At 50.9% G+C, this 16,191-nt stretch overlaps 1 protein-coding gene across 1 annotated transcript in view; it reads right to left on the reverse strand.

Annotated features, from left to right (window-relative positions):
- Positions 1–4,137: 4,137 nt before the first annotated feature.
- SLC8A2 (solute carrier family 8 member A2) overlaps positions 4,138–16,191 on the reverse strand; it is a 34,386-nt gene continuing 22,332 nt past the window's right edge. The window contains exons 5-10 of the mRNA XM_043437740.1: positions 15,157–15,260; positions 14,994–15,011; positions 13,558–13,682; positions 13,153–13,252; positions 8,498–8,776; positions 4,138–5,990 (exon numbers count right to left, since the gene is read on the reverse strand). Coding sequence (XP_043293675.1) covers positions 5,614–5,990; positions 8,498–8,776; positions 13,153–13,252; positions 13,558–13,682; positions 14,994–15,011; positions 15,157–15,260 — 1,003 coding nt within the window. The 3' untranslated portion in view covers positions 4,138–5,613. The remainder of the gene's footprint in view (positions 5,991–8,497; positions 8,777–13,152; positions 13,253–13,557; positions 13,683–14,993; positions 15,012–15,156; positions 15,261–16,191) is intronic.

The following is a 16,191-nucleotide window of genomic DNA, read 5'->3' on the forward strand; positions in this document are numbered from 1 at the left end:
AGGCGATACAAAGAATCTGGGGCTCTTTGGCATTAGTTTCAGTGGTGATTTCATACCTAGAATCTGATTGCTTTTCAGAGCATCAACTCTACGAGTTTCTGCAAAGCTTTCTGCAGAAGAGACTGTTCATTGCTCCTCAACATCCAATCTTTCATCTTTCTTTAAAAATCCTCTATGACTTTTATTTTATTTATTTATTTTTCCTCTATGACCTTTAGCATGATGACTCAGAACTAAAACTATATTTTCCCTAGCTTCTCTTCCAGCTCAGTGAAGCCAGATGGTTCAGATCTGGACACTAAGATGTAGAAGAAAGCGATATGTGGAACTCCCAGGTGAAAGCCTTACAGAGGATGGTGGATCCGGCACCTCTGCTACCCTCTCCCTCCTTCTGGTTGCATGATGACATCATGGAGGTGCGCCATCTTGGACCAAATAGATGAGGGTCATATTCCAGCTATGTCAGGGCAACAAGTAGAGCAGCTACTTTGCATGCTTCCCTGGCAGCTCAGACAGTAAAGAATCTGCCTGCAATGCGGGAGACCTGGGTTCGATCCCTGGGTCAGGAAGATACCCTGAAAAGGGGAATGGCAACCCACTCCAGTATTCTTGCCTAGGAAATCCCATGCACAAAAGAGCCACAGTCCCTGGGGTTGCAAAGAGTCGGACAGGACTGAACGACTAACACTTTTACTTTCCTGAAATAGAGCTGCCGTACCAGCTGTGAACTGTTACACGAGACAGAAATAAATTCTAATCTTATTTAAACCACTACTATTTTGGATCTCTGCTAGTCACATCTAAACTCATACCTAATTGTTATTAATAAAAAGTATGAATAGGAAGCTCTTATGGGTCTCCCCTGGCGGCTCAAAGGGTAAAGAATCTGCCTGCAATGCGGGAGACCTAGGTTTGATCCCTGGGTTGGGAAGATCCCCTGGAGAAGGAAACGGCAACCCACTCCAGTATTCTTGCCTGGAGGATTCCATGGACAGAGGAACATGGCGGGCTACAGTCCATGGGGTCGCAGAGTCGGACACGACTGACATTTTACACTTCTGAGGGCTTACATAGAGCACCTCTCCAGGTTCCAGAAACCAGCCTGGCAGGACAGGAGTGGGAACATCTTATCTGCCCACCATCCCTTGTCTGTTTCCCTACACCATGCACAGCCTTGTTAATATCTCCTTTTTAACACTTGCCTAAGTCACCCAGTTCGGTGACATGGGCGTCCTGCGGTGTCTTACTGCAGAGTGCTTGCCCTCACACGTCCCAGCGAGAGACCACCACCTCTGGCACCCTGCTGGGCATCTGTTTCCCCCCACCACAGTGTCAGCCTGGGAAGAACAGGGCCCAGTGACATTTTGGTCACTGCAGTGTCCCATGCGTAGCACCAGACACAGGCAGGCACCTGATGGACAAGTGAATGAAAGGATCCCAGGGTCTGCAGGGAGAGGAAGGCATACTCCCCCTTGTCTGTTTCTTGTCCCCTGGGCCTGATGATTGAACAACTGAGACTCAGGTGACAAAGCAGTTCATGGGAAGTCTTGCATTTCTCTGTCCTTTTGAGGCTAGTTGTTCCTGGATGGGGTGTGTGTGTGTGTGTAAATGAGCAAGTAAACTGGAAAGTATAACTATTCCCATCTACTAAGCTCTTACTTTGTTGTTCACTCACTAAGTCGTATCTGATTCTCTGGGACCCCATGAACTGCAGCACACCAGGCTTCCCTGTCCTTCACTATCTCCTAGAGTTTGCTTAGACTTAATGTCCATTGAGTCAGTGATGCCATCCAACAATCTCATCTTCTGTAGCCCCCTTACCCTCTTGCCTAAGCTCTTACTGTTGTTAGGTATTAGTCTAAAAAAATATATATGTATGTTTAATACAATAATCATACAATTAAATACAATTTAATACAATAATCTTGTGAAACAGGGACTTCTTACTATTAGTTCCTATTATTATTAGGCACTATTAGTTCCTATTATTATTGAAAGTGAAATTGTTAAAGTCGCTCAGTCATCTCCAACTCTGTGACCCCATGGACTGTAGCCCACCAGGCTCCTCTGTCCATGGAATTTCCCAGGCAAGAATACCAGAGTGGGTAGCCATTCCCTTCTTCAGGAGATCTTCCTGACCCAGGGATTGAATCCAAGTCTTCCCCATTGCATGCAGATTCATAGAGATAAAGATGGTTAACACCTGAGCCACCAGGGAAGCCCCATCTTATTAATATTACTATATTATCCCCATTTTCCAGATGAAAGAACTGAAGCACCAAGACATTAAATCATAATGCTATGTCATCTCCTATGACAAATAATTCAAATTGCTCCCAAGCTGCCCCTCGGAACCCCTTGCATCCAGGTGAGTAACATGGCGTTGCTAGTGGGGTGAACGGACATCTGTGATACTCCTTCTGTGTCCACCTCCCAAGCTCTGGAGATGCCCTTCTTTGAAGCCGAGATCCCACTCCTCTTCCTGTCCCCAGGCTCACACTTTTCCCTGCCTCCGTCCCCGTTGTCCTGGTTCACATCTGGTATAACTAGAGGTGTCCTGCTCCTGTTCTGCACCCTGGATGTCATCTCTGCCGTTCCTCGCTGTGGGACTTTGGGCAAGTTGCTTCCTCTCTCTGAGCCTCAGTTTCCTCACTGGTAGAAGGGAGTGACTCTGAGGACTGAAGGCAGACTGCGTGAGGCTGAGCCCACCACACTGCAGGCGTCACGGCGCTCCTTAATGCCCGCGGCTGTTGGCACTGGTCTTACCAGCGTCAGGTCCCTTGCCTTCAGTGCCCTCTTGCTCCACACCTCTTCCCACCTTGCAGGAAAAGCTCTCTCAGGCCCCATAGCTTCCTCTGAAACTATTTCTCTCAAGATTCTCCAAAGTCTGATCTACATGCTCTGACTCAGTTTCCCCACCTTCTACCCCCTCCTCACTCTACTTCAGTCTGACTTCTGCTCCCACATTCTCCCCTCAACTGTTCACGTCAAGATCTAAACCCAAGGGGAGCCTCTAAGCTCTCATCTTCCTCCACTTCTTCACCGCCTTGGGTCTTGCTGACCACGCCCTCATTCTAGAAACTTCTCTTGGCTTCAGGTGCCCCACTCTCCTGGTTTCCCACCAACTTCTCTGGCTTCTTCTCCTCGACAGGTCTCCCCCCTTCCATGTGGCCCTTAGGTGTTAGGGGTCCTCAAGGCACTGCTTCCTTCTCCTGCTACCCAGGCCCCAGGGCAGCCCACCCCCTCCTGTGGCTTGGTGACACCTCCTTGCCAACAAACCCCAAATCTCTCTCAAGTGCAGCTCCCTGGGCTGAGCTCAAGGTGTCCCCCGGATATCTCTTCACCCTGACGTCCCCTCTAGATGTCTCACAGGCATCTCACGTTCGGCATGAGCTCACCTGAATCCTCTAAGCCTGTCCTTCGTACTTATCCCCACTTGGTTCTCCAAGCCCTCACTCTCTGGGTTGGAAATTCTTCACACTGTCCAGTCCCTCCCTCCTAGACCTACTCCCTATGTGTCCACACTCCATTCTTGCCTGTAGGATTCAACCACTTGCAAGACGACCAGTCATTAACTCACAAGGTTGGACCCTTTTAAACAGGCTGTGCCCTTTATCGGGACACACACACACACACACACACAAATCCTCTGAGAAGGTTACCTGATTTCTTTAGGAAACCCCCATCAACCCCAGCTCTCTTCCTCAGGCAATGCAGGATCCTTCACGTTTGTGTTCCCAGGATACCCTATGATGTAGAAAAGTTTGTGGCAGAGGGAATGGGGGCGTGGCTAGGGAAAAGTTCCTTGGTGGCGAGGGGCCGCCGTGGCCAGGGAAGCGCTTGGGTGATGGATGGGGGTGTGGCCAGTGAAGCTCCTGTGTGGAAGGGCGTGGCCTGGGAAGCTCTTGGGTGAAGGATTGGGGAGTGGCTAGTGAAGCTCCTGGGTAATAAGTAGGGGCGTGGCGAAGGGAAGCTCTGCGTGGACCTTCAGAGTGGCTGGTGCAAGCAGGCGTGTCCTGCAGAGGATGCTGGGAACACGGAAAAACCCAGGTTACTTGGTGTATTTTCCAGTTGCCTAAATCTCAAAGACTTCATTAGCTCTCTCGTCGTGAATTTCAACTTCCCACGGGGAGGCCGTTTTTCCAGGCAGAATTTCAGTTTTATGGCAACTTTTACAGAAATCACAAAGAGACAGCGACTAGTGCTGATGAGCCGGGAGTAGAGAAGGGAGTGGGCAACAGGTCTGGGATATCGGGGGCGATGCACAACAGGAGGATAGGACGCTAAAAACCGGTGGGAAGCAGGGTGTTATGGGGGTGCAGGGTCATCCTCAGGGTCCCAAGAAGTAGGCAGCACTCCTCACACCCCAAGTATGTCCTTTGGGCAGGAAACATCAACAGTAAGAAAATGTACATGGCCGACCAACAGATAGGTGGCCTCCAAAGTTAAAAACGCCCGCCCAGACCCCCCGGCCCCTATCCCACCCTCCCACCCACCCCTGCTCCCCATCAGGCAGAGATGTGGCAGCATTTGCTGGCTTGTAGCATTGGTCCTCTGGGACCCTCGGTCTCCTCTTCGAGGGTCCTGCCCAAATTGGCTGGCACTGAGGGCAAAGTGAGCCTTCTAGATTGTCGGGGGAGATGGGCTATACTCCCGTGGATCCCCGGCCTCCTCCCCAAAGCCGCTTCTCACGGCTGGGGGTGTCTGCTGCCCTCTCAAAAGAAAAGTCTGTCATCCCCCCTTTTCCCCAAGTCATGCACCCTCCCGCACCCCCCCTCCCCCAAACACACTATATACACACACAGGCCCCCTCCCCTCCAAGGCATGGCTGGGCTCTCAGAGGTAGTGGAGGCAAGTGGGGGCTCTGGAATGTGAGAAGTTACGGGTCCAAAGTGTGCCTCCTCCAGCTCTGAAACCCCAAACGTCTCCCCTTCCCTCCATTCTCCAAGCCTCGAGAATTAGCGTCCTCCCAAGGGCCTGAGTGGAGAAATCGGAGGTGGGGGAGGAGGGAGGTGTGTCCCCTCCCCCCTGCACGCACCCACCTGTCCCCCTACCCCCAGAGGCCGATGGAGCTCCCTGAGGTTTGGGGGAAGGGCTGAGATCCATGACATCCTGGGATGGATCGGCCTCCTTCAAGGGCCCCTCAGGGAGGGCTAAGTTCTGAGGTCCTGGGGCACAGGTTCCTGGAAGGAGGTGGGGGTGTTCCTCTTGAGGACCGGGGGTTTATGGGATGGAGCAAGGCTGGCAGTCTCAGGAGAGAGATGGAGAGGGTCACAGATGGGGGATGGTTCTCGGGGGAGGGGCCTCGAGGTGGAAATATCTCCAGGAACATAGCCAGTAACTAACAGGGAAAAGGGCAAGAGTTGCAGGTAACTGCAGGAGCTGTTCTTTGTAGGAGGACCTGGGGAGGCTCCGGATAAGAAGACTGAAGGCTGTTAGTGGGGACGGAGGACGGGGTGAGGCCGGTGGGGTGGGGTGGGGGTCGATCACGTCCCTGGGGAACGGGCGACCGAGTCCCCGGAGAGGAGGTTGCATCTCCGGGGGACAAAGAGGATGCGGTCCAGCACGGATGCAGCGGTCTCGAGGCTAGAGGCCGAGTCCCTGCGGAGGGCCCTAGAAGCCCCGGATGTGGCAGTAAGCTTCGAGGCTGGCGAAGAGGATGTAGAGGAACCAGAGGCCCAGGAACAGCGCGGTGGTGGCGAGCTTGGGGCCGCGCGGGCCGCCCAGCTCGCCGCCGATGTGCGGCCGGCGGCGGTAGAGCAGCACAGCGATGCCCACGAAGGCGAAGACGGTGAAGAGCGTGACGGAGAAGGCCAGCGTGCCAGTGCGCACCTCGAAGGGGCGGCCCTGCACCGCCCAGTACACGGCGGCCACCGACCAGGCCACGCCCAGGCCCAGGAACACGTTCACGGCGTTGGAGCCCGTCACGTTGCCAATGGACGCGTCGGCGCACTGGTCCTGCAGCGCCGCCACCTTGCTGGCGAACGTGTCTGCGGGGCGGGGACACCGAGGGTCAGAGGGCGCTCAGCGGGTGACACCCTCCCCCCATCGCAAGCATCCTCCAGGTGACTGAAGCCCCCCATCGTAAGCATCCTTCAGTCACCTGGTTCCCAGAGAGACCCACCAGCACCCCGCTGACCCCGAGGATCCAGCGTGGTCAGAGCTCCAGCAGAGGGCCCCATGGATTCAATATGTCAACTGAATTCTCGCTCCCAAAGCCACCAATGGGATGTCCCATAGAACTAAGGTGGTGGGAAATGGTAGAAACCAGACGATTTCCCTCTTCTGGAGCTCTGTGCCCTTGATCCCACCCAGGGGGCAAAGTGAAAGTGTTAGTCGCTCAGTCCTGTGGGACTGACTGTTTGCGACCCCCATGGGCGGTAGCCCACCAGGCTCCTCTTGCCCGTGGGATTCTCCAGGTAAGAAAACTGGAGTGGTTTGCCATTTCCTTCTCCAGGGGATCTTCTCCACCCAGGGATCGAACGTGGGTCTCCCACATTGAGGGCAGATTCTTTACCATCTGAGCCACCAGGGAAACCCAAAGTCAGTTGCTAGACCTGTACCTGCTGGCTATAGACCCGGTTGCCTGTTTTGTTATGGAAGGTGTCTGCATCCAATGGAATGCACTACCTGCTCTCTGGAACTCATCATTTTTCTCCAGGGGACTCACTGCCTGCTTTCTAAGGGGTTGGTCTGCATGCAATGCACGATCTATGCACTGCATGCAAGATCTGCATGCAGTGTCTGGATCCACTACCCACTCTCTGGAACTCAGCACTTCTATGGGACCTGCTTCGTGATTTCTATCAAGTCCTCACCTTAGTCTATAAAACCCTCTCCCATCACCTGTCTTTTCAATGCCCTGCCACATTCTTTGTATGGAATCTATCATCTCGTTTTTACATTTCCCACCACCTCTATGGGACATCTCATTATTTGCCTTGGGGCGAGGATTCAGTGGACATATTCAATCTATGGGGTCCCCTGCCTAGTTTCTATTATTCCCCGCAATAGTCTATGTTCTGTGGGCTCTGCTGCTTGCTCTGTGTGGGACTTGCTGCCTGCTTTCTGTGGGATTTGTTGCCTGCCTTTTGTAGAACTCAGTCTACTTCATGTGGGACACACTGCCATATTGTTGTGGAATCTACTCTATTCTGTAGGGCCTGCTGCCTACTTTCTCTGGGACTCACTGCCTGCTTTTGATGGGAATCACTACCTGTTTCCCATGAATCGCCTCCTGCCTGTTTCCACAGGCCCGGTCACCCCATTGCCACCTGTCTGGACAAATGTCAGGCCCCACCCACACGGCACCTCTTGCCCATCAGTTCCTCGCTTGGCTTCTGTCGAGCCTACAGCTTCGCTTCTCCGGCCTCCATCCATTTCTAGCTATCTTGCCAAGTTCGCAGGTCTCTAGAGTGGAGGGCAGGCCTCAGAACCGTTCACCGGGGTGGCTTTCTGCAGGCCCCGCCACCTGCTTTCTGGGCCTACAGCACCACCACCTGGTTGGTGAATGCATTTGCTGATGAGGAAAAGAAAGGTGTCAGGCTCTGAGCTTAGTCTTCTCCCTCCTGTAGGAGTTTCTGTCTGTGCCACCTGGTTTCTCAGGGACCCTCCTTCAGATTTGGGGGGAAGAAGAGATTCCTGGCCATGGTGATTCAATAGAATATATGCTGTCGTCTCTGAGTCTTCTTTCTATGGCATTTCCTCCCACATCTGGTTTCTGCTCGGCCCCTCATCTTAGTTAAAGCTTTGATGGTTAAAGCCTGGTGGCCTGGTTCTGATCATGCCCAGGAACAGAGGTCCGTGGAATTTCCCATCTGGTTCCTTGGCAGGGGGAGGGGAGGTGAATATTAATATCTTGTTTCTGTGGAACTCACTGCATGGTTTCTATGAAGTCCCCACCTTCTTTCTATGCCCCTCCCCTTCCAACACCTGTCTCTTCATTTTTTTTTTTTTTTTTTTATTTTTCAACACCTGTCTCTTCAATGTCCTGCCACTTTCTTCTGATAAAATCCATCATCTGGTTTCTACCATTTCCTACCACCTTACTTCTATGGGACATTCCACCTGGTTGCTTTCGGGGAGAATTCAAGTCACATGGCTCAGTGGTAAAAAAAAAAAAAAAAAAAAATCCACCTGCCAATGCATGAGACGTGGATGCAATGGGCCAGGAAGATCCCTTGGAGAAGGAAATGGCAACCCACTCCAGAATTCTTGCCTGGGAAATCCCATAGACAGAGGAGCTTGGCGGGCTACAGTCCATGGGGTCACAAAAAGTCAGACTCGATTTAGTGACTAAATAACAACAACAAATTGAATCCATGGGCTTCCCCCACCTAGACTCTATTATACCCACCTTCCTATTCCCAAGGCACCCACCAGACTTGGTTCTGTGTGATTCTTCCACCTTATTTCTGCAGGACCTTTCTCCTAGGCTCCTCTACCTGCCTGGCTTCTCTGAGACCCTCCCCCAACAAGTGGTCTCCCAAGAGGTTACCGGGGATGGAGGTGCCCAGGGCCACGAAGACAACAGCATTGACAGAGTCCTTGAGGCCAACGGTGCAGCCGAAGTGGGAGGCGAGGTCCCCGATGAGGGCGGTGAGCAGCCCGATGACCAGGATGCAGACGCCGAAGCAGGCCCAGCCGTGGCAGTACTCGGTGGGGGGCACGCAGGCAAACAGAACCTTCCAGAACACCGTCAGGAAGTGCATGACGTAGTCAAAGCAGGACGGCAGCCGCTCCTCCCGGGACCCGTCCTCCTCCTCCTCCTCGTCCCCTGTGGGCACACGACCCAGCTGGGGCACACGCCCGTGCCTCCTTCCTTGCCTACAGAGCCCCCCTTCTGTTCAGCTTCCAGACAGTCTCACTCCCAGATGAATTACTTTCCCAGAATCCCTTTCAGCTAGGAGACTGTCTGGGCCCAGGTAAAAGTATTCACTTTCCCAGAATCACCTGAAGCTAGAGGAGGCCACATGCCCAGCTAAAAATATCCAGTTTCCCAGGATCCCTTCTGCTAGGGGTGGCCAGATCCCTAGCTAAAGATATGGCTTTTCCCAGAAGCTTTTACTGTCACTGGCAGTCATGTCTGCACCTAGAAATATTCACTTCCTCTGATTCATCACAGCTGACGGTAGCCACATGCTCAGCTAAAGGTGCTCAATTTTCCAGAATCCCCTGAACCTAGAGAGAACCCTGTACCCAGCTAACATTAGTCACTTCCCCAGAATCCCTTGGGGCTATCAACAGTGCTGTCCTCAGATAAAAATATTCACGTCCCCAGAATTCCTTGCAGCCAGCAGCAGTCATGTCCTCAGCTAAACACTTGCTTCCCAGAATCCCTTGCAGCAGGGGCAACATGACCCCGTCTGGCCAAGAGACATAAACAGAGGGTTTCTGGAAAGCTCTAGCTTTCCCGATAGGGGTACTGTTATCATGGATGTGTTTTCTGAGTTTTGTAAAGGATGCCTCATCCTAAGTTGTTTGTGTCACCTATGGTGACCGAATTTAACCCACTTTTGACCTGCAGTGATTTGTGTAATGGGAAAGTGCAAATGAAATGTTTTCCTACCCTCACCCAAAACTGATAAGCAGAAAGCAATGAATGAGAAGCAACGAACACACTTGAGTGTGCCAAGAATTACATCTGGAGGGATACTGATAAGAAACACTGTAACCCCTGACCAGTGGCTCTGAGCAAGTCAGGGAATAAAAGACCAGCGACCAAATTATGAAGCCACTTTCCACGGTCTCGCTCATTGGCTCCTTGGAATGTCAAGGAGCAGAGGACAGCCGGTGGCCATGGAGGCAGAGAGAGACTGGCGGATTTAGGGATTGGGGTCATATATCCCTTTCCTACTTTTCCAGCTCACATAGCCACTTGGCTTAAATAAAATAAGTAAAATGGAACTGGAAATTAGAACAACTGGAAACTCAAATGCAACAGGCACTCTGCTCCTTCCTGTTTCTGGGCCTTTTTTTCCCCGCCTGAAATATGGACTTGTTACCCGGAGGTACCGCAGCCATCTTGCAACCATGAGGGCAACAGCTGAGAATGGGAAAGAGAAATAAAGAAGGAGCCTGGGCCTTTAATGAACATTACTAGGCTGCTGCTAACTTTTTATTGCCTCCTACAGATTTTTTTTTTTGTTCCATGGGAGAAATAAACTAGTGTGCTTAAGCCACTTAGGGTCGAGTTTTCTGTAGTCGGTCACTGAATGAATCCCGAACTGACCACATGGCTCAGGCTGGAGCAGGGAGGGCAGACTCTTAGGAAGGAGGGGGCTGCTATCATTGCATCTCTTGGGGCTTCTCCCTTCCCTGTTCCAAATCCTGCCTTAGCTCCCCATTGCTCTCAGACCCAGGCCCACACTCCCACACTTCCAGTACCCACAGGCTCTGGCCTCTGCTTACTTCTCCAGCACCTCTCATCTAGAGGGAGCTTTGTGAGTATGCTGTGGTTCTGGATCTGACATTTTGGTATCAAATACTGGATCCGCTGTGTGATCTTGAATCAGTGTCCTAACCTCTCTGAGCCTCCAAATAGCTATTTGAGAAATGGAAGCAACAATTGGAACTGCCTTGAGAAGGCTGTGATGATTGCATGAGTCAGGCCCTGTGATGTGGTCTCCATGGGACCCGGCACATCTCCACTGCAATTGTTATTGTTCTGGCCATTGCTGTTGAAGGCCTTTTCCAGTGCCTGGGGGGATTCAAAGATGCTCAAAACCAAGTCCAGCCTGCAAAGAACATTCCACCGAGAACGGGAGGTAAAGGAAATACAAAAGCTCCTCTAAGTGCAAGGTGGGACGTGATTCATCCCCTAAGGAAGCGAGAACCAAAACACTTTGTGTTCACAGGAGGAACCAAAAGCCATTTGCGGAACAAGTACAAAATGATCAAGCCCTAACCCGGATACTCTGGGGACACTCATTAAATGAGTTCCCACAGGAAATGGACTTCAAAGCTGCCTGACACTCAACCCATCTTCATCATTATCATCATTATAGTGATTATTGTTACTGTTATTATTATCACTACTTCCTCTAATCTAATCACCTGCTTTCTACAGACTTGTGGCCTCTACGATCACCATCTCATGTCCACGGTTTCAGTTTTATGAACCCTCCTATGTTCACCACGTCCCTAGAGACATTGTTCTGGCTTCCCACTGTTCTTGAAGCTCAAATTGCTTGCCACATCCTCCGAAACCTTGCCTGACCCATCTCCTGCCAGTTTTTAATTTTATTTACTTATTTATTTGATCGTGTGGCATATGGGACCTTAGTTCCCCAACCAGAGATGGAACCCGTGCCCCCTGCATTGGGAGCCCAGAGCCTTAACCACTGCACCACCAGGAAGTCGCTCCTGCCAGTTTTGACAGTCTCAGCTCATATCCCCTCCCACCCTCTCCCACTTCCTTCCATAGGCTCTCTCTCTCCAGAAGCGTCCCTCATTTAAAACATTCCATGGCTCCCCATTGCATCTAAAATGACACCCAAGCCCCCTTCTGTGGCCTCTAAGGCCTTAGGGGTCTGGACCCTGCTCGCCTCCAACCTCATCCCAGTCCTCTTCTTCATGCCTGAAACCAGTCACCATCCCCAAATGTGCCATAATCTCCCACATTTCCATATGCAACATTTCCCTCCACCTGGCACTCTCTTCCTGGTCAAATAAGAACTCCTATTCCTATTTGAAGACTCAGATCAGAAGCCTCCTCCTCCAGGAAGCCCTCCTTGACCTTCAAGTTGGGTCAGACACTGATCTGGGCTCCCCCAACCCAGGCCTGCCCACTCTGGCTCATCATTCTTTTGTGACAGGTCTGTCTTCCCCATTGGACAGTGAGCTCTGTGAGAACAGGGCCCAAGCTGTCATGAGCATTTCTTTGTCTCCAGCAATGTCCCTACATCAGACTGGGGCCAGAGAATTCCTTCCCAAGTGGTGCTAGTAAAAAACCCACCTGCCGATGCAGGAGACCTAAGAGACACGGGTTCAATCCCTGAGTCAGGAAGATCCCCTGGAGAAGGAAATGGCAACCCACTCCAGTATTCTTGCCTGGAAAGCCTCATGGACAGAGGAGCCTTGTGGGCTACAGTCCATGGGGTTGCAAAGAGTTGGACACAACTTAGCAACTGAACACCAACAACAGAAACAAGTGTACTATTTAGGTACTCAAAGTTGATTGATTCTAATGCAAATAAATGTACAATACAATAAACTCATGGGTGATATATACATAAAAAAGAAATAGATGTTGAAAGAAGAATGTGGCTTCAGAGGGGATGCCCCTTCCCTTCTAATAGGCTTACAATCTGGTGTCTCTGGGCCTGCTACCTGGTACTTTTCCATCCCTGATGCCTGGCTTCTTTTGATCCCACCAACCGGTTTCTTTCCAACCACAATTCATTGTGTGTGTTTAGTTTCCACCAGGGTTGGCCTCCACGAAGAAAATCTGATGCTGTGCAAGGGACAGAAGTCCTGAGTTCCACCCTGGCTCTTTCTGGATTCCCTGTGGGACTTCAGGCCAGTTCCTCCTATGTCTCTGGGCCTCAGTTTCCCCAATCTCTATCACAGAGTCTCCAAGTCTGTGAATCCATGTCATCATACATCTGGCCACAGGGGGGCAGTGTGGGCCTTCTGAGGCCTAAGGGGTGAGAACCACTGGGGTGGGAGAGTTGGGTGCCCTGGTGACTGTCTCCATGGTAACAGAGGAGCCCAGGCCCAGTAGGGGAGGCCGCATCATTTAACCTGTTTCCACCCTCCAATTGCCTGAATGCCAGGAGAAAGTCCAGGCTGGGACCCCTCCTTCCCACAGCTCTCCACCTCTGATCCTGTCTCCGCCAACTTTCTGCCTCTCTCTCTGGCCTTCTGCTTCCTCATTCTCTACATCTTTCATGCTGTCTCTGCACCTCTGTCCTTCCCCGGGATTCTGTGTGCTTTTCTGTGTGTCTGTCTCTCCTATTTGTATTCATTCCCTATCTTTTCCTTTGTTTCTCTGTATCTTGGTCTTTTTCTTAGCGTTTCCCTGTGTCTCTCCTGTCTTCTCTCTGACCTTTTCTCCTTGTCCCTCTTCCCTTCTCCTTTTCATTTCTCTTTTTCTGTCTGTCTCTGTCTCTTCATCCCTCTCTTCTTCCTCTCTCCTCCCTCCCCACTTACCTGCGCTCACCGTAATTGCCTCTAAAAACTGCTCTCTCCACGAATGAGTCCCAATCACCAAAGCCAAGTTCGTTTTCTTGATGAGTTTATCCACCGTATTCTGGGGATGAGAGGGTGGGAAGAGACCATGGTCCATGACCACTTTAGGGGAGCTCCATGAGGGGTCCTGGGGATGGGGGCTCACACCCCATGCTCAGGGGTCCTCAACTTTCCATAGCTGGGTTCTACTAGCAAGAAGGGACAAGGGAGGTGTGTGCTGTCCGTGGTGCTAATGGAGGGATGTGGAGGGTGCCTTCAGACCTTGGGTGCCCCTCCCTGTGACCCTCATAGTTGATCCCCTCTTGGACTCTCCCCAAGGAAATGATCCAGGCAAGACTCCAGAAAGGTGGGCCCCCAGAAAATCACCTTAAAATCATATGACTCCTCAATGATGACTTCCAGTCGACAGTTTTCCCCGAGAACCGGCTTGCCCATTTCTGCTATCCTCCGAGCCTCTTCCTCCTCGGCCGTCAGTTTCCTGTCCCCGTCCCCTGCAGCATGAGGGATGGGAGTTAGACTCCAGGGCACCTGCGATGCCATCACTACCTCTTCCCATCCATAGAGAAAACACTGCTCTTCTCTGGGATGCCTCCTTGGTAAGGCTTCCTCAGCCTGTCCCAACCTCCCATCTGACCACCCCCTTCCCCAAACAGAGGCCCAGCTCCCACATGCTGGTCCATGAAGTTCGGTTGGTGGAGCCTGAGGTTCATATAGTATAGGGGCTGTGTGACCATGGGCAATGCCTTAGTCTCACTGTGCCTCAGTGTTCATATCTACAGAATGGGTACAATAACTACCGACCTCATAAGGTGGTTGTGAGAGTTAAAGGAGTTAATTCATGTGAAGGGCTTAGAACAGTTCCTGGCACACAATAATCAAAAATGTTACTTTATTATGATCACCACCATCACCAATACCACCCTGTGGAAGAGGTTTTATATAATTATATATAATACATAAAATATATAATAGAAAATATATTATCCATTTAGATAAATAGATTTATATTGATTTTATATATATATATATATATATATATATATATATAAAATACTGGCCCTTTGCTCCAAGCCCAGCACCAACCCAGTCCTAGGTCTCAAAAGAAAGCCACCCACCAACCAAGAACACTCTCAAAACTATGCTTGAGTGAGAAATGACTTTTACTGTGTTAAGCTACTGGGATTTGTGGGCCTATTTCTTACAGCAGATTGTATTACTTACCCTGACTAATACAATCTTCAGCCTATCCCTAATCTTAACCCCCAACCTCAATTCTGATCTCAACTCCAAAACTACTCCATCACTATCTCCAAGCCCCTAACCCTAGTCCGAACTCTCACCCCAAATCTCTGACCTAGGCCCCAGCTCTAGCCTCAAATCCTTCAAACTCACCTCAAATTTCAACCTTAGCTTTGACCTCAATCTGGCCCCAGTTCTAATCAGATCCCACCACAAACCCAGAAGCCAATCTCCATCTTAATTTTAGCTTTGACCCAGTCCTAATACTGATCTGAAACCCCAACCCTGACCCAGTTCTATTTGACCCCAAACCTGATTCCCGCTGATGCCACCACAAACCCACATCAGATTATGTGACTTACTTTCTTCCCCATCTTAACTACAAACAAAACATGATCTTGGCCTTTAAGCCTGTCACCCCAATTTCACACTGGTCCCGCCAAATTCATCACACCTGCAATCTGCCTCAAACCTGATCTAGAGGGGAGGTTGAGGCCTGACCCACCCCCAAGACCCTCCCTCCAGTGACCCCCCTCCCAAAGCCCAGAAGTAACTCCACTCACCTTGGTTGAGTAGCAGAGCTGGGGAGAGACAAAGACAGGGAGAAGGTGAGATCTTCTCTGGGAAGCTCAGATCCATGAACTTGAAGTGTCCACAACTGAACCTCCAAAGGTCCCCCCACCCTGGACCCCTTACCTCTCCCACAGCCCACCCATCACCCCTCACCTGAAATCCCTCGTTTAAGCCACTGTGGCTGGCCCAGCTCAATGAAGAAATTATCCTTTTTCTCATATTCCTCGTCATCAACTATCTTCACCTGAAGAGTTTTCCTGAAGGGAGAGGCAGAATCCCCAGCATAAGGCCCCCTCCCCATGACTCACCAATAACTCTCCCATTAGCCAATTGGCACTCGCTCCATCTCAGACTCTGTAATCTCATTTCATCCTCACAATCACCCTAGGGGAAAGGTTCTTCTTATCCCCATTTGACAGAGACAAGCTCAGAAACATCTGAAGAAGCTGCTATTATTGTTCAGTTGCTCAGTCAGGTCCGACTCTGCGACCCACAGACAGCAGCATGCCCAGCTTCCCTGTCCTTCACTATCTCCCGGAGTTTGTTCAAACTCATGTCCATTGAGTCGATGATGCCATCCAACCATCTCACCCTCTGTCACCCCCTTCTCCTGTCCTCAATCTTTCCAGCAACAGGGTCTTTTCCAGTGAGTTGGATCTTTGCCGAGTTTGTATTAAATATCGACCTGAGGACCTCTCTCGTGGTCTAGTGGTTAAGATTCTGCACTTCCAGTGCAGGGGGCACAGGTTCAATCCCTGGTTGGGAACTAAGATCCCACATGTGGTGCGGTGTGGCCAAAACAAAAAGAAGAAATTAAAAACACTCAAAATAAGTATCAACCTGAGGGATCCTGATAAAACCAAAGTTAGACTGGGTGCTTCCTCTGCTCAAATCATTCACACGAACTTCCCTGGTGGTCCAATGGTTAAGAGTCCACCTGGCAATGCAGGGAATGCGGGTTCGATCCCTGGCCTGGGAGGATTCCACAGGCCACGGGGGACTAAGCCTGTGTGCAACAACAAAGACCCAGCACCACCAAAAAACAAACAAACAACAACCCCCCAAAAAACAAACAAACCAACCAAGCAAAAACCATTCACATGGCTTCCATCTCACGGAGAATAAAAGCCAAAGTCCCGAGAATGGCTCACAAGGCCCCTTGCAATCTGGCCCTCATCCCCCTCCTGG

The sequence above is a fragment of the Cervus canadensis genome, chromosome 18, assembly GCF_019320065.1.
Source record: "Cervus canadensis isolate Bull #8, Minnesota chromosome 18, ASM1932006v1, whole genome shotgun sequence".
NCBI lineage: Eukaryota > Metazoa > Chordata > Mammalia > Artiodactyla > Cervidae > Cervus > Cervus canadensis.